Below are 18,084 nucleotides of genomic sequence, written 5' to 3'. Positions count from 1 at the left end.
CATGGCCAACAGCACCATAACTCATGTCTGAAAAAGTCTAATACGTGTATTTTCTTTGTAAAGTACATCACAACCTTTTTGTGGTTAAGAACACTAGACAGAACTTCAGCACTGTGGTTAGAAGCTAATTTAAACAGCCAAATCACTAACAAAAGCCACAAAAATGTAAAAAAACGGGGCACTAAATAAGCTGGAAAAAGAACACTTGTTTACAGTCTGAGAGCTGAAACAAGGAGATGTAGGGTTTCCTTGTTTGACCTCACCTGGGAAATATGTGTAGGGTGACTGGAATATTTTACAGTTCTGTGCATATGTGCTGCTGGGAGTATTGCTTTTGGGATTAACAATTTAGCCAATAAATTTGCAAGTAGGGAATCAGTGAACAATAATGATTGAGGGTATATAATTTTAGGTTGTCGATTTTTTTCATCATTTTAAAGATGTCCGTTATCTTTTAGATTACATTATTTCCAGTGAAAAGGCAGGTCATTCTTATTACTGTCCCCTTGCCTTTTTCCTGTTTTAAAGATTTTTTTTATCTTTGGTTTTTAGCAATTTGATTTCTACAATGTATTTCTTTGTGGTTTGTATTTTCTGCTTCTTGGATCTGTAAGTTGGTATTTTCCATTACAGTGGGCAAATTTTAGTCCATTATATTTTTATTCCTTTTTTTTCCTGTGCCAGTCACTATGGCCTTTGAGGGGACTTAAGTTACGTATACTTTAAATGCTTCACTATCTTACAGATCACTGAGGCTCTGTTCCCTCTTTTCCTCTCTGCTGTGATTCAGTTTGGGTAGTTTTTTCTTTAAGCTCATTCATCCTTTCTTTTGCACTGTCCAATCCGCTCTTAAACCAATCTAGGGAGTTCTTCTTTTACTTATTGTAATTTTCAGTTATAGTATCTCATTTGGTTCTTTTTTTTCCTAGTCCATATTTCTCTACCAAGATTCTCTGTTCATTCATTATGTCTATTACTGTACATTTTTAGGAATATTTCAATAGCTATTTTAATTTCCATTTTAATGTTTACTAATCCAGAATCTGTGGTTTGTTTATATTAACTTTTAAATTATTTATGCTTTTATTTTCTTGCTTTTCACGTGCGTTAATTTTTAAAAATTTTATACTGGTTGTCATGGGTATGGTGTTAGTTTTGTTCCGTCAGACAGTTAATTTGCTGGCAAGTCTTGATCTTTTCAAGTCTTGATTTTAATGTTAGGGTAGATTGAGAAGTGGGAGTCCGCTGACTTTTTCTGTAAGGGTTGAATAGTAAATATTTTAGGCTTGTGGGTTATGCAGTTTCTGTATTAACTACTCATCTTTGTCCATATAACGCAACAGTGGCTGTAGATAATACATAGTGAAAGGATAGGGTTCTCTTCCAGCACAGCTTTGGCCCATGAGCCATATTTTGTTGACTCTTGACCTAGAGTATTCCTCACTTTAGGGTTAGAGTAGTCCCACTCTTAAGGTGTTCCTTTTCTGGGATTTCACTTTTATATTAGGGTGTTCATTAAGATTTCCCCACCCTGGCTGTTCAAAATTTAGGTCAGGTCTCCCAGCACAGTCTGACCTGCAGGATATCCATTCAGCTCACAACTCTTATTATGGATTTCTCTGCTAGGCCTTGCTGAGTCTTGTGCTGTGTATTTAAAGGGAAAAGCCAAATATTGAAAGTAACCGCTATCCAGATTCTGGAGCTCCTTTCCTTTTCAGCTTTTCTTTGTATATTACCCTGCCCCACAAATTCCAGATACTCAGCAGCCTCCTCAGCTTGGGTTCTATTCTCAGGTGGTTCTTCCTCATGCTGGAGACCAGCAAGTGCTGCCTTCAGGCAGAAAGCCAGGGCACTCATCTGGTGTGCTTCCTTCCCTCTTCTCAGGAATTACACTCTTTCATGGACTGCCTGTTGTCCAGTGTCTGAAGGCAGTTGCTTCATGTATTTTGCTCAGTTTCATAGTTGTTTTATGTTGGAAGGGTTGGTCTGATATATAACTCATAGCTAGAAGCAGTTCTCTATGGTTTTAAAATGCAGCTTGTTTTCCTAGTTTTATAAATTAGATATGATTTTACTGACCAGTTACACATTTGGTTGATAAAAAGTCTTTCTTGAAATGAATATGTCAAGGAAAATACTCAGTTATAAGAGTGTGTGGACAGTTCTGGCTAGATGGCTCAGTTAGCTGGAACATCATCCCGTACAACAGTGGTTCTCAACCTGTGGGTCGCAACTCCTTTGGGGGTCAAACGACCCTTTCACAGGGGTCACCTAAGACCATTGGAAAACACATATATAATTACATATTGTTTTTGTGATTAATCACTATGCTTTAATTATGTTCAATTTGTAACAATGAAAATACATCCTGCATATCAGATATTTACTTTAGGATTCATAACAGTAGCAAAATTACAGTTGTGAAGTAGCAACGAAAATAATTTTATGGTTGGGGGTCACCGCAACATGAGGAACTGTATTAAAGGGTCGCGGCATTAGGAAGATCGAGAACCACTGCCGTACAACAAAAGGTTGTGGCTTTGATCCCCAGTTGGGGTGCGTATGGGAGGCAAACGATCAATGTTTCTCCTGCTGATGTTTCTTTCTTTCCCTTCCCCCATCCTGTGAGGATTTTAAAAAGTATATGTGGACTTGTGATAGTATATGTGTGTGTGTGTGTGTGTGTGTGTGTATATTTAACTGACAGTAATAAATTAAAAACTGCTATACCACATTTACTTTTTAAAAAGTGATTTACTTAACAAAAAGAAATCTCTAGTGAACTTTAATTTTGAAATTTATCCTTAAAAGTATGCATGGACATGGACAACAGTGGGGTGATTGTGGGGGTTAGGGTGTAAAAGGGCTCTAAATGGTAAGGAAATGAATCTAGCAGTAGGGGCCACGTGAAGAGTAGATCATTTGGCCAATGTTGTTTTGTGAATGGTGCTCATATTTCATGCTGTCATTACAAGTAGTTTAGTGATTCTGTTCATTTTACTGAGGGTGTTAACGTGTATCTGATTATAGTGAAAAAGTTAAATTATAATTTTCTAACTTTGTCATTAACTAGCTTTGTGACTTTGAATCAGCTACTTAATTCTCTGAGCTTAAGTAACTGGAAATGTGGTAGAAGATTAACAAGAATAAGATAAGGACGAGCATGTTTCCGAAAGAAAGTTAGTAAGGCTGAATATGGTGCATTTTAGCGCTACTGGATTTCAACATTTAGGCCTGCAGGAAGGGGAAGCGTGGGTTTGGTGAGGAAGAATCACGTTTAATTAGCATAGATGACCTGCGAGGAGTTGTTGAGATTAAGTTTAGACAGTTAAGTTGGAGCCATATGGTATAGGGCTTTATTTATCTGACTGAGGGTTTTACGTGTACAGTCGTCGTCGGCAGCCGTCCGTCTCGAGAGACGATGGTGTAGCTTCTTAAGAGTCTATCTGCACCACCGAGAATGGCTGTGCAGTCCGACTCGGGAGTGACACGGTATCTGTCTCCTCCCGTGTTGAATCGACATCTTGCGATGACGCTGGAGTGTCCTCTCCAGTGAAGCTGAAGCTACAGAGCCTGGGCAGGGTGATATGGAGGGTCTGCTGTTGCCCGTGCAGCAGACCCCCCCTCTCTTCGCAGCTGAAGGGTCCAAGGGAAAGACGGAGTCAATACAGCTTGGCTTCAGGTGCGCCGCAGGAGTTGCCGGTATTGACTACAACGTCAAACCGCCTTAGGGACTCCGGCTCCGGATTTTCTGTCGGGGTTTACTCCCTTAGCCTTTCCCCTGAAGAGGTATGCCGCAAGGCAGCGGAGGTTTTTTGGAGTCAGAGTTTTCCTTCTCTGATGTGCCCTGACTGGAAGATCGAACCAGCGACACTTAGCTCGCAGGCCGACTTTCAATCCACTGAGCTAAACCAGCCAGGGTACAGTAATGCAGTGGATAACCAGAAGCCTTTAAATGTTTTTGAGCAAGGGAATGTATGGAATTGTCCTTTTAGAAATACAGATTTGATGGCATTAGAGTGGAGAGACTTCATAGTAAAGGTCAAGCTTTCCTTTTGCCTGTTAGTGAAAACTTGGTTGTTTTTAAACATGCTGCTATTTTTACTTAGTGTGGGTATAATTAAGCCCTTAATATTTATTATCTTTTTCTGGCTGTCCTTAATAGCACAAATGAGGTTGGTGATTAGTTTTAATTTTATTCAGTAATTAGAATTTGGCATTATGAGATCATAGAAAGAGGGGGAGTTGTTATGGAAAGAGAGTGTTATTTTTTTTACTTATTATAGTATCCCTGATTATGAGATACTTTTATTCACTTGTGAAAGTCGGCATTTTTTATAGAAGAGGAAGACTAACCTAAAACCAGTAATTTTTTTTTCAAAAAATGTTTTATCCTTAGAATTTGATAGATATATAAGTATTGTTGATCAAAATTTTCTTTGAACATTCTTAATTTATTCGTCACTTTTAATTTCTAAATTTATACAAAGTCCAGGAAAGGAAGTATCTCAGTGGTTAAAGAAAAGAGTATGGACTTGTAAACTCTCTGGATTCAAATCTTAGATCCCTCACTTTCAATTTTGTGACTCTGCGCAAGTTACTTCACCTTTTTATGCTTCTCTTTCCTCATCTGAGAAAAGAGAGTAACAGTAGCACCTACTTGATAAGGGTGGTTTTGAGTTTCGAAAGTATCTGAATTACATGTGCGTGGCTAGCATTACTGTCTATATAAATAAATGTATTATAGTGGTGAAGTAGAAGCAATTAGTCAAATATTTCAGATATTTACAGGGTATTTGCTGGGTGATAATTTTCTTGTTTTAGCATACCAAACTTGAGGGGTTGATGAAATAAGAATTTGCAAATTCTTATTCATAAAGCACATGACCCTCAAGGGTTAGAGTTGTTGAAATCCTGGCTGTCTGGCCTTCTAGCTCTGTGACTTAGGGCAGGGCAAGTTGTTTCTTTTTCTTTCTCTTTCCACTCCCACACAACATTTTGAGATATATACTGTTACTGTCTTTATTTTATAAATGAGGAAATGTAGCACAGAAAGGCTAAATAATAACTTTCTCAGGGTTGCACCGTTGTAAGTGCTTTGAACCCAAGCAATTGGATCTCTAGATCATTGGTTGCTTTAGTAGCAGTCTGGGCAACTCTCTTCTTCCTGAAAGCCAAATGGTAGTGACCGCTTCTGGATCTTCTTCTAAATGCTTTCAGAAATGCAGTACTTGTTTTGTGGTAATTTTAGTTTGAATCTCATTTTTCAAAATGTGAAGATTTTTCCTCTTTATTTTTTTGAAATTTAATGAATATTTGAAATATCAATTTGTAAACATTCTCACCTGGCCAGGTGGCAGCAATATTTGGGATTGGCCAAAAAGTCTGTTGTTTTTCTCCATAAAATAAAAGACATTTAAAAATTTTCACCAATACTTATTGATTTGGATATTTTGAGTATGTAGGCTATCTCCTGTGTGGTATAACGTTGATTGTTCTCAATGTCTCAGTTTGATTGCTATCAACTTCAACTGATCTGCCCAACCCTAGAACATTGTTCAGTGAGAAAGCTTCAGCACGAAACTTCGCACACCACTTTTGACACGTTCTATCAGTCACAGCACCTTCTCTATATACTGCACAAATCTTTTTCTTACATTTCAGTTGCGTTTGTACCTTTCTTGAAATAAGCATAACATTCTGAAAATGGTGTGTATTTTCTTCTATCTTCAATATTAAAGTGGCTACATGAGAATTCACCAATTTAGATAAAGTTTTTAAATGCATGCTGATATGACAGCTGTCACAATATAATATAACAAAATTGTTTCAAATGAAGTTAAGACAACTTCAGTGCTACTAGAGCCATTTTAAGGAAAAAAGCTAACCCAATAGTTTTTATTGTTAAGAGTGATTTTGTATTAGATAGGAATAAGGATACATTTAAAAATACATTAAATTTTTGGCGTAACTTTAGATTCAGTTTGTTTGCCATTTAATTTTAACAGTAGCATGTTTCTGGTTCACTTTCCAAGTAGAGTGGCTTTTAACTATAGTCTAGATTAAAAAGATAATCATTTTAGAAGTTACTACCTTTATTTAGATGTGGCAGCTATGTGATTATTTTGTTCTGCTCTTTGATCCTTAAACTTCAGTCTTATACAAGATTATAATTCATTATTTTAGCTGAAAGGAATTTTTATGTTCTCTCATTTTACAAATGAGAAACTGTATAAATTAACTAAGGTCACATAGCAAGTCATCTTAAAAAGTATATACATACATGTGTACATTTTACAAAATCTCATAAGACATTATGTCATACTGGTTTGGATGAGTATCCCATTCAACCTATTATTCTAGGTTATTGGAGACCCTTGTAATATCGTGGATTTTCTCTTACCACCTCATCTAAGAATCCTTTAGGTGTGACATTATGCCTGGCATGGATTTACCTAAAATTTGTATGATGTGAATTTAACTCTCCTATTCATTAAGGGAACTAGAATACCATTGGAAGACAAGTCCACATTCATGATAGCCACATCTCTTTGTTTTTTTGTTTTTTCTATTGATTAGCCTTGTCTAGCTTGTCCTTCCAGATAGAAGTCTCCAAATTTATTACCTTTTCTCCACTAAAGGAATACCTTCCTGTCACCTCTCAGGCTATTTCAAATTATCTTTTGCTAGAGGCCTTTCCCTACTATAAACCGTGGAAGATCTTTAGTTCAGGATCTCCCAACTGCAGGTATAAAATGACATAATGTAAGGTTAATATACCAACATACAGAGTGAGGAAAAGTACGTTTACAATTTCACAGTTCATATGGAAAATAATACAATAATAATAGTATAAGAATAAACTTTCGTGTACTTACAACTGTAAACCTACTTTTGCCTAACTCTGTATAGGTTATAGTTGGCACCAAAATACCACAGATTGGGTTGCTTTAATAGCAGGAACTTAATTTTTTTTTAAATATGCTTTATTGATTATGCTGTTACAGTTGTCCCAATTTCTTTTCCCTTTTTTCCCCTCCACCCAGTGACATCCCTCCCTCCAGTTGCACCCCCCCCCCTTTAGTCCATGCCCATTGGTTGTACATATAGTTCTTCTCAAGGAACTTATTTTTCATGGTTGTGGAGGCTGAGAAGTTTAAGATCAAGGTGCCAGCTAGGTAGGTTCCACTCTGAGGCCTCTTCTCTTGGACTGTAGGTGGCGGCCATCTCTCTGTATGCTCACTTGATGTATGTAAGCATGTGTGTGCTGAAGAATGGGGAGAGGCTGGGAGGGAGAGCGGGGAGGGTACTGTCGCACAGGCATGAGCAAGCTCTCTGGTATCTCTTAAAAGGCCACGAATGCTATCCTGCCACCCTCATGGCCTCATGTAACCCTAATTACCTTCCAAAGGCCTGTTTCCAGACACCGTTGCATTGGAGGTTAGGCTTTCAATGTAAGAATTTGGGGGACACAAATATTCAGTTCATAACATATCGCATATAGTGTGATTAAGAAAAAGGGCTCCAAAGTTGATTTGCCTGAGTCTCAAAGGTTTGTCACTTGATTGTTGTTGTTGTATCTGTTAAATGGGGGACATAACAACAACACTTGAAGCAGCAGGCTTCTCAAGGAATAAAATGAGTTCTTGCATGTAAGGCACTTAGAATGACAAATAGCCCTCGATGTTAATTTTTAACAAAACAAGACTGGTGAAAATCTTCCTAATGATAGTATTTTCTTTCTAATTTGGACAATGGTATATAGGGCTGATGTCTTCAAAGAATAGCGTACAGTGACTCAATCTTTTTATTTAAAGGGTAGACAATCTGGAATAACAAAATGCATTATATTCTGGAAGTTCTGAACTGAACATATGCCAGTAAAAAAAAAAGATTAAGCAAGTATAGTTATTTTATTCAAATGAATCTTTAAAATTTTGGCTTGATTAGGACACTATAATTATCTAAAAATGTAAAAGCTTTGGATATGGTATGTTAAATGAGAAAAATGGTATCTTAAAGCCATTTTGGTTCATGCCATTTCTTTAACATAAACACGTTATTGCATATTGAAAAATGATAGGCTCTATGGATATCATTTAATCAGCTTTATAATTTGTATGGTAATTTAATTTGAATTAATGGTACTACTAATGGTACTACTTTTTCCTTTCAGTCTTGGCTTTTTCTCTGTAGGTGAAGTTTTGTGTTAACTCATTACAAACTGAACGCTTGCTTGCTCCTCTTATCTTTAGTCTCCTTCCAACTCTGTCTTTATTTCTGCTGAGGTTATATTCTATTTGTTTTTCAGATGAGACACTTTTTGCTCTTCCTGCTGCATCTGAGCCTGTGATACACTCCTCTGCAGGCAAGTTCTTTCCGCTAGCCTTTTATCCTCTGTGTATACTAACTTTAACACTTTAGTTTTGTTAACTCTGTACAGAGTAGTTTGCATTTACTAAAAAGTAGCATGGTTCCAATAATGTCTATTTAAAAAGTTGAAATTGCATTTTATATTTTATGTCCAAGGGAGGAATGGGCAGAATCTGATTAATATGTAAGGAATTCTTGGACCCTTGATTTTATATTTACCTATTGACTATTCCATTTCTCCAAATAAAATTTACTTGCTCTTACAGCTGAAAGGCTTTCATGTGAACGAATGTCACTTTGTGGCATTTAATTATCCAGTGCCCTTTCTTTTCTACACTGTCAAACTCTTCTGAAATCTTCTTTTTTTCCTCTAAAACTAGTTAAAAGTAGCTTTTTAAAGTGATTATACTTGAGGTTTTTCTCAAAGACTTGATTTATGTCTTTGCATAGCATATAATTACCTCTGTAGCCATACACAGGTTTTATTGACAATAGCTTTAATTTTCAGTAATGATTCCAGTCTACTTGTTATTTATTAAATGTTACATTTAATTTAGTTAATAGTCTTTACTAACACTATTTTGAATCTGTAATAAAACTTGCATTACCTCTGAGAACACTGGCATTCTCTAACTTTCCTTTCTGTCCATGGTCACAGAAAAAATTATGGACTTGAAGGAGCAGCCAGGTAACACTGTTTCCGCTGGTCAAGAGGATTTCCCATCTGTCCTGCTTCAAACTGCTGCTTCTCTTCCTTCTCTCTCTCCTCTCTCAGCTGCTGCTTTTAAAGAACATGAATACCTTGGTAATTTACCAGCAGTATTATCCACCAAAAGAACAATTCAAGAAACTTCAAAGGAAGCTTCTAAAGGGTTCCCAGAGAAGGCAAAAAATCCATTTGTAGACAAAGATTTAACAGAGTTTTCAGAATTGGAATACTCAGTAATGGAATCATCATTCAGTGGCTTTCCAAAAGCAGCATCTGCCATAACAGTAGCAAACCCTAGGGAAGAAATAATTGTGAAGGATCAAGATGAAGAGGAGGATTTAGTTAGTGATAACATCCTCTGCAGTCAACAAGAGTCACCTACAGCCTTTACTAACTTGATTAAAGAAGAGAACAAAGTTATGTCTCTAGAAAAATCAAAGGACAGTTTTACTGAAAAGGGAGTTACAGCAGGAGCTCCTATGAGGGAGGAATATGCAGACTTCAAACCATTTGAGCGAGCATGGGAAGTAAAAGGTACTAATAAGCAAGATAGTGATGTGCTGGCTACTCCAGGTAAGATAGAGAGCAAGGTGGAGAGTAAAGTGGATAAGAAATGTTTTTCCGAAAGCATTGACCAAACAAATCATGAAAAAGATAGTGAAAGCAGTAATGATGATACTTCTTTTCCCAGTACACCTGAAGCTATAAAAGATGGCTCAGGAGCATATATCACATGTACTCCCTTTAACCCAGCAGCAACTGAAAGCATTTCAACACACTTTTCCCCTATGTTGGAAGATCATACTTCAGAAAATAAGACAGATGAAAAAAAAATTGAAGAAAAAAAGGCCCAAATTGTAACAGAGAAGAACAGTAGCACCAAATCATCAAACCCTTTCCTTATAGCAACACAGGCTTCTGAGACAGATTATGTCACAACAGTTAATCTATCAAAGGTGACTGGGGAAGTAATGGCAAACATGCCTGAAGGTCTAACCCCAGATTTAGTACAGGAAGCATGTGAAAGTGAATTGAATGAAGCTACAGGTACAAAGATTGCTTTTGAAACAAAAATGGACTTGGTTCAAACATCAGAAGCTATGCAGGAGTACCCTGTAGCACAGCTTTGCCCATCATTTGAAGAATCCGAAGCTACTCCTTCACCAGTTTTGCCTGACATTGTTATGGAAGCACCATTAAATTCTATAGTTCCTACTGTTGGTGCTTCTGTAGTGCAGCCCAGTTCATCACCATTGGAAGCCCCTCTTTCAGTTAATTATGAAAGCATAAAATGCGAGCCTGAAAATCCACCACCATATGAAGAGGCCGTGAATGTATCACTTAAAATGAAAAAAGTGTCAGGAACAAAGGAAGAAGTTAAAGAACCTGAAAGTATTACTGTAGTTCGAGAAACAGAAGCTCCTTATATATCGATTGCATGTGATTTAATTAAAGAAACAAAGGTCTCTACAGAACCAACTCCAGATTTCTCTAGTCGTTCAGCAACAGCAACAGCTGCGCAGCCAGCCCCTGACCATTCCGAGCTAGCTGAAGATTCCTCACCTGATTCTGAACCAGTTGACTTATTTAGTGATGATTCAATACCTGAAGTTCCACAGAAACAGGATGAAGCTGTAATACTTGAGAAAGAAAATCTAATTGAAACTTCACCTGCGTTAATGATAGAACATGAAAATAAGGAAAAACTCAGTTCTTCACCACCACCTAAGGGGGGAAAGCCATATTTGGAATCCTTTCAGCCTAATTTAGACACCACAAAAGATACCTTAGTACCTGGTGAAGTTCCAACGTTGTCCCAAAAGGAGAAAACTTTGCAGATGGAGGAGCTCAGTACTGCAGTTTATTCCAATGATGGCTTATTTATTGCTAAGGAAGCAAAAATTAGAGAGAGTGAAACATTTTCAGATTCATCTCCAATTGAGATTATAGATGAGTTCCCTACGTTTGTCAGTTCTAGAACGGATTCTTCTAAATTAGTCAGGGAATACACTGACCTACAAGTAGCACACAAAAGTGAAATTGCTACTGTTGATGATGGAGCTGGGTCATTGCCTGGCTCAGAATTACCCCATGACTTTTTTTTCAAGAATATACAACATAAAGGTGAAGATAAAATCCATGTCCCAGCTGAAATCTCCAAAGATAGGTCTGATGTTTCAAAGGTGCCCTTACTGCCTCCAGAGGTTTCTGCTTTGGCCCCTCAAACAGAGATAGGCAATATAGTTAAACCCAAAGTTCTTGGGAAAGAAGCTGAGAAAAAACTTCCTTCTGGTACAGAAAAAGAGAACAGATCGCCATCTGGTATATTTTCAGCAGAGCTGAGTAAAACTTCAGGTAATCAGTCCCTACATTGTTTTGTGCTTTCTTGCCACCTTTTGACTTACCATGGGACATCCCACTACATTGTGTGTAGTATATCATATATATAATGCTTATGCATCATATTGATAAGAATATTTTTCTACAGTCTCATTAAAGATTTTAGTCCCTTTTCTACCCCCTTGCACTCATCATTCACCCTTGCTCTTTTCCACACAATTATTTGTAGTTCATTTGTATATTGGCAGAAAACTAGGAAAAAAAATTGTTAGAATTGGTTTCAGTGTCTACTTATTTTCTTTTGCTTCAGTGTTTCCTAATAGCGTGACGAGCAAGAGGTGGTAAAACAAAATATTTTCAGATGCATTTACTTTTGTTTTCCCAGAAATTAATTCTTTTTAAATTTTTAATGAAAGAACATTTCTATAATGTTTCTAATATTTCAATATAATGCAGTATTTTCCAGTAATCAATATAAAGTTATGCATACTCAGTAGTACACATTTGTTGAAAAGTGTAAATTGAGGTATGCTATTATGAAATTTTCGGAAAAGTACATATTCTCCTTCACACGTGTTTTCTATTTAGCATTCTGATTTAGTTGTGTGAAATATGTAGTGATTATGTGTATTTTGCTGACTATACTTACGTATTGGAGATGGGTAGCACTATTGGCAGAGAGTCCAGTTTAGAAATTGTTGCTATAGTTTAAGAAAGAGGAAATTATGAACATTAAGACAATGGGATGAGTATGGTGGTCTAGGACTTGGTGTTTGATTGGATATGACATGAAAGATAAGGGGAGGCATTAAAGATGACTCCATATGTGCAAGTATGTTGGCAGCAGTATGAGAAACTGAGTTAGGGAACATGAGAGAATGAAGTGGGTTTTAAGGAGAGATGATAAAAATAAGTTATAAAAATATTGGTATTAAGGTATCTAGGGGACATCCAAGAAGTGATAGATATTATACATAGATATTATATGTAGGAAGCTCTTGAGAGAGACCTTGCTTGTATGTGTATATTTGTCATGGGCTCAGGGATAGTAATTAAAGCCACAGGCCTACTAGGGGAAACCAAGAGAAGAGGAAGGTGGAAGTATTGGTCAGCATTCTCAAATACTAGCTCACTTAATTTATCAATAAGAAGGGAAGGTGTTGGCCTGACAGTGGCAGATGGTGTGAGTGGGCAGTGCTAGGGCTGAGGACTGAATGGGATTTAAGAAAATAGATAGTAAATGTTGACAATTTTTAAGAACTTTGAGGACATGGAGAAAGAGTGTTAGCAATGCAAGGGAGAGTATAGGGTTGAGGGAAAGCCACCCCCGCTCGCCCTTTTTTTAAAGATTGGAGTAAATGTCTAAGTGAAGGTGCATGTAGAGGGCAAGGAAGGGGAGGGCATGAGATCAAGAACTTGGGGGGTGGAGGAATTAGTTTATAAAGGAGGACGAATTTTGAAGGACTGATTGTAGTGAAGAAAAGGGAAATGATAGGAGTTGATACTGCTAGTCTTTTGTGGCTGGAAGTTGAGGGATTGTTTATATTCTTTAAAGCTGTGTGGTGGGTCATTTGCTGAGAATGAATTGTTAACATGATTGGGCAGAAGAGGTCTGAAATAACTTCTGAGTAGGGAAACAAAGGTACTGCATTAATGTCGTGCAGTCAAGGTTGAAGGATTGTCTGAGTGGTAAGGTGACTTTTCTTTAACAGTGCCCAATGGCCTCAGTTCAGAAAGGAAAATGCTTGTATTGATTCAAGGCTGTGTTCAGGCCCAATGGAAAGACAGTGAGTGAAAGGATTTGAAGATAATACAATAACAAGAGAGTAATTTGAAGTGATGGATTTTATCTAAGTTGAAGAATGTAAAGAGGAGAAGAGAAGGAGTTTGTAGATAGGAGAGTAGAAGATCAAAGAATTTGAGGTCCAAATTAGATCTAAGAACCAAGCATAGCAGGAATAAATATGAATACCAGAATGATAGGAGTTTGTAGTCAAAGTAGGCTTCTGTGTGTATTAGAGGTTGAATTTATAATTCCAGGTTGTTAATGGCCAGGGTTTGGGTTTGAAGCAAGGTTGCTAGAGATAAAAAGTCAGGTAAACCATGAGGCCAAGATGTTGGATTGCTCTTACACATGACACTGAAATCACCCAGGATGACTGAGGACTTGGGGTAGACAGGAAGATTAGGAACTCGAGACAAGAGACTTTGGTAAAGGGCTATGAGGCAGGATATTAGATGGAAGCAGTAAGGGAAGATAAAGAATGACATAGTGAATAGCTAAGACTTTTGTCCAAGGCCTGTGAAACAGTTGTCTGGAAGCAGTATTCGTGAGCAAGAAGATAACTGACTTTCCTTCCTCTCCTTCATGTATGTAGGGCTTAGGAGAATAAGCAGTCTTTATTGGAGAGTTCTACAGGGAAAGTAGTATCCTCAAAGAAGAGCCAGATTTTAGTGAAGGGAAATAATGGAAGGAAGTGTTCAGGAAAGTTGAAGATTAGGGGAGCTGGTTTACAGTGTAATGGAGATTTCAAACAGCACAATTAAATGGTTAGGAGGAAACAGTAAAAAGAATTTGAGAAGCCCATAGCAGTGTGGTGATGATAGTATGGGTGAAGACCAAGGATAAGAAGATGAAGAGTGCCCTGACTGTTGTGGGTCAGTGGGTTGAGCACCGGCCTGCAAACCAAAGGGTCACTGGTTTGATTCCCAGTCAGGGCACATGCCTGGGTTGCGGGCCACGTCCCCAGTTGGGAGCGCACAAGAGGCAATCACACATTGATGTTTCTCTTACTCTCTTTCTCCCTCCCTTCCCTTCTCTATAAAAACAAATAATATTTTTTTAAAAAGATGAGGACTAAGACAAAGTCTTGCCCTCATGGAACTTTCAGTTGATATAACATATCAAAATATATATTGATATTTTTGGATAAAATTTATTATAAAAAAAAAATCAAAAGGGCTCTAATTCTGCATCATAATGTCTTGCTCATTTCCCTTACCAAATCAGTCTTTCTTCTCAAAACTTAAAATAGAAAAAAATAGTACAAAAATGTCTTTACTCTTTATCTAAATTACCCTTTTAAGTTTTCCCCATTTGCTTTATCATTTATGATCACATTCTATAGATAACTAGATATGAATACATAAATGCATTCGTTTTCCCTGAACCATTTGAGAGTAAATATATCCATTGTTTTATCCTATTTTAAAAGGGGATGATATTCTCTTACAGACCCTCAGTCTAGCTATTAACTTCATAAATACACATTGATACAATACTTTTAAAAAATCTACCATTCGTATTCCAGTTGTGTTAGATGACCTCATAATGTCCTTTATAGTGTCCTCTACTACAAAATCCAGTCTAGGGCCAAGTTTTGCATTTAGTGATTGTGTAGCTTTTGGCTCCTTTAATCCCAAACAATTCCAGTCTTTATCTCTTCTGACATTAACATTTTTCAAGAACACAGGCCCTTCTCCCTCTTCCTTTTTAATAGGACATTCCTCATTTTACATTTGTTAGATGTTTCTTAGTGATTAGATTTGAGGTTATGGATTCACAGCCAAAATGAAGAGGTGTAGTGCCCTCTCATGGTGTTATATTTGGAGACACCCACTATCCATCAGTCCTTCATTGATTAGTTTAATTTTTACCATCTGGTCAAGGTGGTCCTTGATTTCCTTATTGTGTAATTAATTCTTTCTTCCTTCCTTACAACTAATAAGCAGTCTGAGGGGTGACACTTCAAGACCATGCAAAATATCCTGCTTCTCCTCAAAATTTTCTCCCTAGATTTAGTGTCCATTGATGATTCTTACTTGAGTCAATCTTCACCAGTAAGGTTGCAAAATGATAATTTTTGAATTCCAATACTCCTGCATTTATCAATCCTTGGCATTTTACTGTTAATAAGAGCCCCTCTTTTCTGTGAAGTAATTAATTGTCAGTATAGATTTATGGATTTCTTTTTCCTCCCAGTGATTTTCTCATTCATTACTATACTTATGTTGGTTATAAACTGTCTCAGATTTGGAGGACCCCTCCCTCAGGTTTGCTCAAGGACATGCAGCTATCCTTACGGGCTGGAGAGGGGAGCACTTCTTACTTTGTAAAGTAACAAAATGTTGTAGGCTCATCTTATGCCTGTTCTGCCCTGAGACCTGGAATCAGCCATTTCTTCAAGGATCCTTGATTCCTCTTAGTGGGGAATGGTATTAGAGATCAAGAGCTGGATCTGGTTGTGCTCTTTGCTTACAGTAGTCCCTCTCTATATCACGGTTCACTTAACGCGGCCTCACTGTATCGCGGAATTTTTAAAAATATATTTAATTATTTATCGCGGATTTTTCGCTGTATCACGGGATTTTGCAGTACTGTATATGTATGTTGTTAAAGTTACGTAGGTTTAAGAGTGTAGAATATGTTTAAGAACATAAGTAGTGCTTATAAAAGTGTGGAAAAGGTTAATAAGGAACTGGGAATGGTTTATAAGTGTGTGGGAAGGGTTTATAAAGCCTTAAAATATATATATAAATACTAAAATAAATGTAAGGTTCCTACTTCGCGGATTTTCACCTAGCGGGGGGTGGTGGTGGGCGGCTAGAATGTTAATACCTGTGATAAGTGAGGGAATACTGTATTCTGTGGTCTTTCCATTTTAGCCCTTGAAGTGGACAGAGGTAGGAAATGCTTATATATGTACACACATACAAATAAACATAAGCACATATTTATGAAATTCATGCAGATACCTCCAATTTCAGTTGATCCTGAGAGGATTATTTCTTCCTCATTTCATATGGTATGTTCCTTCTATAGTGAAAATGCTGTTCCTAATACCACCAATGCACTTGTTCATTTGCTTAATTCTTTAATACATCCAAAACAGTTTTAGACCACTTTCTAATGTCATTATAATAAACATAATAAAAGAATTCAGGATTATTTTGCAAATCTCCCTCTTCCAAACTTGCCCAAGACTGAATGCATATCGTCAAAACAAGTTACTTGGATTGGTACTCCCCCTCTCCCTTTCTCCACCTTCAGTGTGGTAATAATACTCATTTGAAATACAGTTAGAATAATTTGTTTCTGAGAAAAGAACCTGAATTCTCATTTTACCTGGAAAAGGGAGACTGCCATTTATAGGAAATCTAAGCACCAAGCACTATCATATAGTCATTGCATTTAGTCTTCCCCATAATATGAAAGAAGGAACCATTTTATGGATGATTTTGTCTAGGGATGTTAAGTGACTTGCCCAAGATTACATAGAAATATTATAGTAAGCACAATATTTTAGGACTTCTGCAGTGTTCTGGACATTGGGCTTATTATATTAGTTCTTACATAATTCCACAAAGATCTTTTTCCCAACTGGGATTCCAGCCTAGCTGTTGTCCCCTTCTCAATTGTTCCCCATTTTGGAATGAGCAGTTATTGCCCCAAATTTAGTAGATAATCAAGGTGCTGCTCTTTTTATTACATACCTGTTGTGTTGAGGGTATTAACCAATGCAAGGCATTTAAAAGTCCAGAAAGTTGGTTACCGTGTACTTTTTCTAACGTGGTCTTCCATATGCCAGATTGTCAGAGTGAGGGTCACATTCTCTGGCTCCATGTGGAGACTGAGTAACCATGTTGTGATGGACAGCTGCTGTGTTTTTGGTGGTTCGCTGGGAAAGAAAGGTGCTAACGTCTCCTATTCAAACCACTGAGAGCCTCATGATAGCGATTGCTTCACATATGTTTGCACAAAATATTTTCAGTTCATAATCAGAATATAGATCTTTTTGGTGACCTGTTGGAATTATTGCTGAGGGAAGTGTAAACCAACTACAAGTTGATTATTTATTTATTATACTTAAACTATGTGATATCTAGGATTAATAAAATAGTATTGCCATAATAAAGAAATAAAGAACTCACTTGAGAAGGACCCCTTATCTAGGTTAGAATTAAAAATTATTCTTTGCAAATTTATATTTTTTCAAAATGTGTTCATGAGTAAGCTTTTTTGATGGTGTTTGTGACTTAAAACATTTATCTTATATTTTAAAAACTTACAAAAATTTACTATATAGCCTGTGAGCTTTCTCACTAAAGAATTGTAGATACAGTGGTACCTCGGTACTCATCAGCTTCAGAACTCATCAAACCTGGTACTCGTTGCATTTTGATGAGAAAAAATGTTTCAGGACTTGGCGCTTCCTCACCACCTGTCGCACTTGCTAGAACTTGTGTGAATGGCGGTGCCACCCCGCCACGAGAAAATGCTTCATCAATTGTTGCTTGCTTGCCACTCGTTTGGATGAATTAACGACAAGTACCGAAATACTACTGTACTTAAGGTTTAGTATTCTTATTAAAAAGTTTTAGTGGGCATATTTAGGACACTTAAAAAAACTCTCACCCAAGGATATTAAAAAAAAAAAAAAAAGATTTTAGAGAGGGGGAGCGAACGAGGCGGTGGAGAGAGAAAAAGAGAAACATCAATGTGAAAGAGGAACGTGAATCAGTTGCCTCTCGTAATCGCCACAACCTAGGTATGTGCCCTGACCAGGAATCTAACCCCCAGCCTTTGGTGTAGGGAATGACGCTCCAACCAACTGAGCCACCTAGCCAGCGCTTTAGGAAACTTTTAAATAATTATTAGTTGG

The 18,084-nt window shown here is 37.2% G+C and overlaps 1 protein-coding gene across 3 annotated transcripts in view; it reads left to right on the top strand.

The window, feature by feature from the left end:
* RTN4 (reticulon 4) overlaps nt 1-18,084 on the top strand; it is a 78,185-nt gene that overhangs the window by 18,441 nt on the left and 41,660 nt on the right. Inside the window, exons 2-3 of one of the 3 annotated variants that reach the window (XM_090281298.1) lie at nt 8,312-8,368; nt 9,032-11,437. The exons of 1 other annotated variant lie outside the window; for it this stretch is intronic. In XM_090281298.1, coding sequence (XP_090137424.1) covers nt 8,312-8,368; nt 9,032-11,437 — 2,463 coding nt within the window. The remainder of the gene's footprint in view (nt 1-8,311; nt 8,369-9,031; nt 11,438-18,084) is intronic. One more of the 3 variants, XM_090281299.1, reaches the window with a different exon arrangement.

This window comes from Furipterus horrens, unplaced genomic scaffold (assembly GCF_987537825.1).
Source record: "Furipterus horrens unplaced genomic scaffold, mFurHor1.1.pri manual_scaffold_6, whole genome shotgun sequence".
Taxonomy (NCBI): domain Eukaryota; kingdom Metazoa; phylum Chordata; class Mammalia; order Chiroptera; family Furipteridae; genus Furipterus; species Furipterus horrens.
The sequence above is the reverse complement of the archived record's forward strand: the minus strand, read 5'-3'. Positions and strand labels throughout refer to the sequence as shown.